The 1,066-nt window shown below is 47.2% G+C and overlaps 1 protein-coding gene across 1 annotated transcript in view; it reads left to right on the top strand.

Annotated features, from left to right (window-relative positions):
• Nucleotides 1-1,066, top strand: part of LOC109542930 (optomotor-blind protein) — a gene marked incomplete in the record, with an annotated part of 52,367 nt that overhangs the window by 18,446 nt on the left and 32,855 nt on the right. The window contains 1 exon segment of the mRNA XM_048665840.1: nucleotides 774-927. Coding sequence (XP_048521797.1) covers nucleotides 774-927 — 154 coding nt within the window.

Raw genomic sequence — 1,066 nt, 5'->3', positions numbered from 1 at the left:
AACTGAACGGGTTCTGATGAGAACAGTGTAAGCGTTCAAGCAAACCACTTCTGAAGATGCAAGCCACTCGTGCTTGCGAAACGTCCAGAAGAAATTCCAGCGAACGACGACCTAAAAACCCGAAAAACCCATTAGTGTCAAGGAATGACCTCGAAAGTCCTTCTCTTTGGAATTTCTAATGTTTAGGGGCGCCAAATTCGCCAAATCCCAATCAAATAACCGAGTTTTACTACTTTGCTGGCTCGGGTTTGGTCGCCCTCCTTCCATCTGCGGAGGAAAATTAACACAAAAATTGAAAAAAATCAACTGTCGCCCAAGTAGTGAAACTCGGGGCTGTTTGGGGAGCAAATTTTGGCAACGTTTCCTGCTAAGGCTTTAGTCGCCAAGCCAGAGGCACCCAAACCCAGATTTGAGGCATTTTTTCCTGGCTCATCAAAAAAAACTCATACCGTTTGAACCACTTCTTCTTCCAAAGGGTGTTGTGCGCTGAAGTAGCCGCACAAGAAAAATGACTTGACATCACTTGTCACCAGTCATTTGACAAGTGACGCACGTCAATCAGACACAACCTGTCCACATTCGGGGGTAAAAAACGGCCTCAAGCAGCACTGGGACTGCGATTTTCCAATCAGTAATGTGGGCCAATAAAGGGCGAAAAAATGGGCACAGTTTGGACGAAAAAAAGTTCTCCAAAAGTGCCCTTGTTAGTTAGAATGCATGCGCGACTTGGTCGCATGCACACCGGCACTAAACCACCCTGTGTGCATTTTCAGCCGATGGATGGTGGCCGGAAAGGCGGACCCGGAAATGCCGAAACGGATGTACATCCACCCCGATTCGCCATCTACCGGCGAGCAGTGGATGCAGAAAGTGGTCAGTTTCCACAAGCTGAAGCTGACCAACAACATCTCGGACAAGCACGGCTTTGTAAGTATTTATTCCCATTTTCACACTACTGTCTGGTGTACAGGGTGGTCCGATGGGAACTGGAAATGCATGGGTGAATCGATCGGTTCGAACCAACGACATTAATAAATAGACCAAGCTAGTCATTCATAAATCCCGA

Source organism: Dendroctonus ponderosae, unplaced genomic scaffold (assembly GCF_020466585.1).
Source record: "Dendroctonus ponderosae isolate FM_Combo_2020 unplaced genomic scaffold, Dpon_F_20191213v2 Dpon_F_20191213_4, whole genome shotgun sequence".
Lineage (NCBI taxonomy): Eukaryota > Metazoa > Arthropoda > Insecta > Coleoptera > Curculionidae > Dendroctonus > Dendroctonus ponderosae.
Note: the sequence above shows the minus strand (reverse complement) of the source record. Positions and strands in the feature narration are given on the sequence as shown.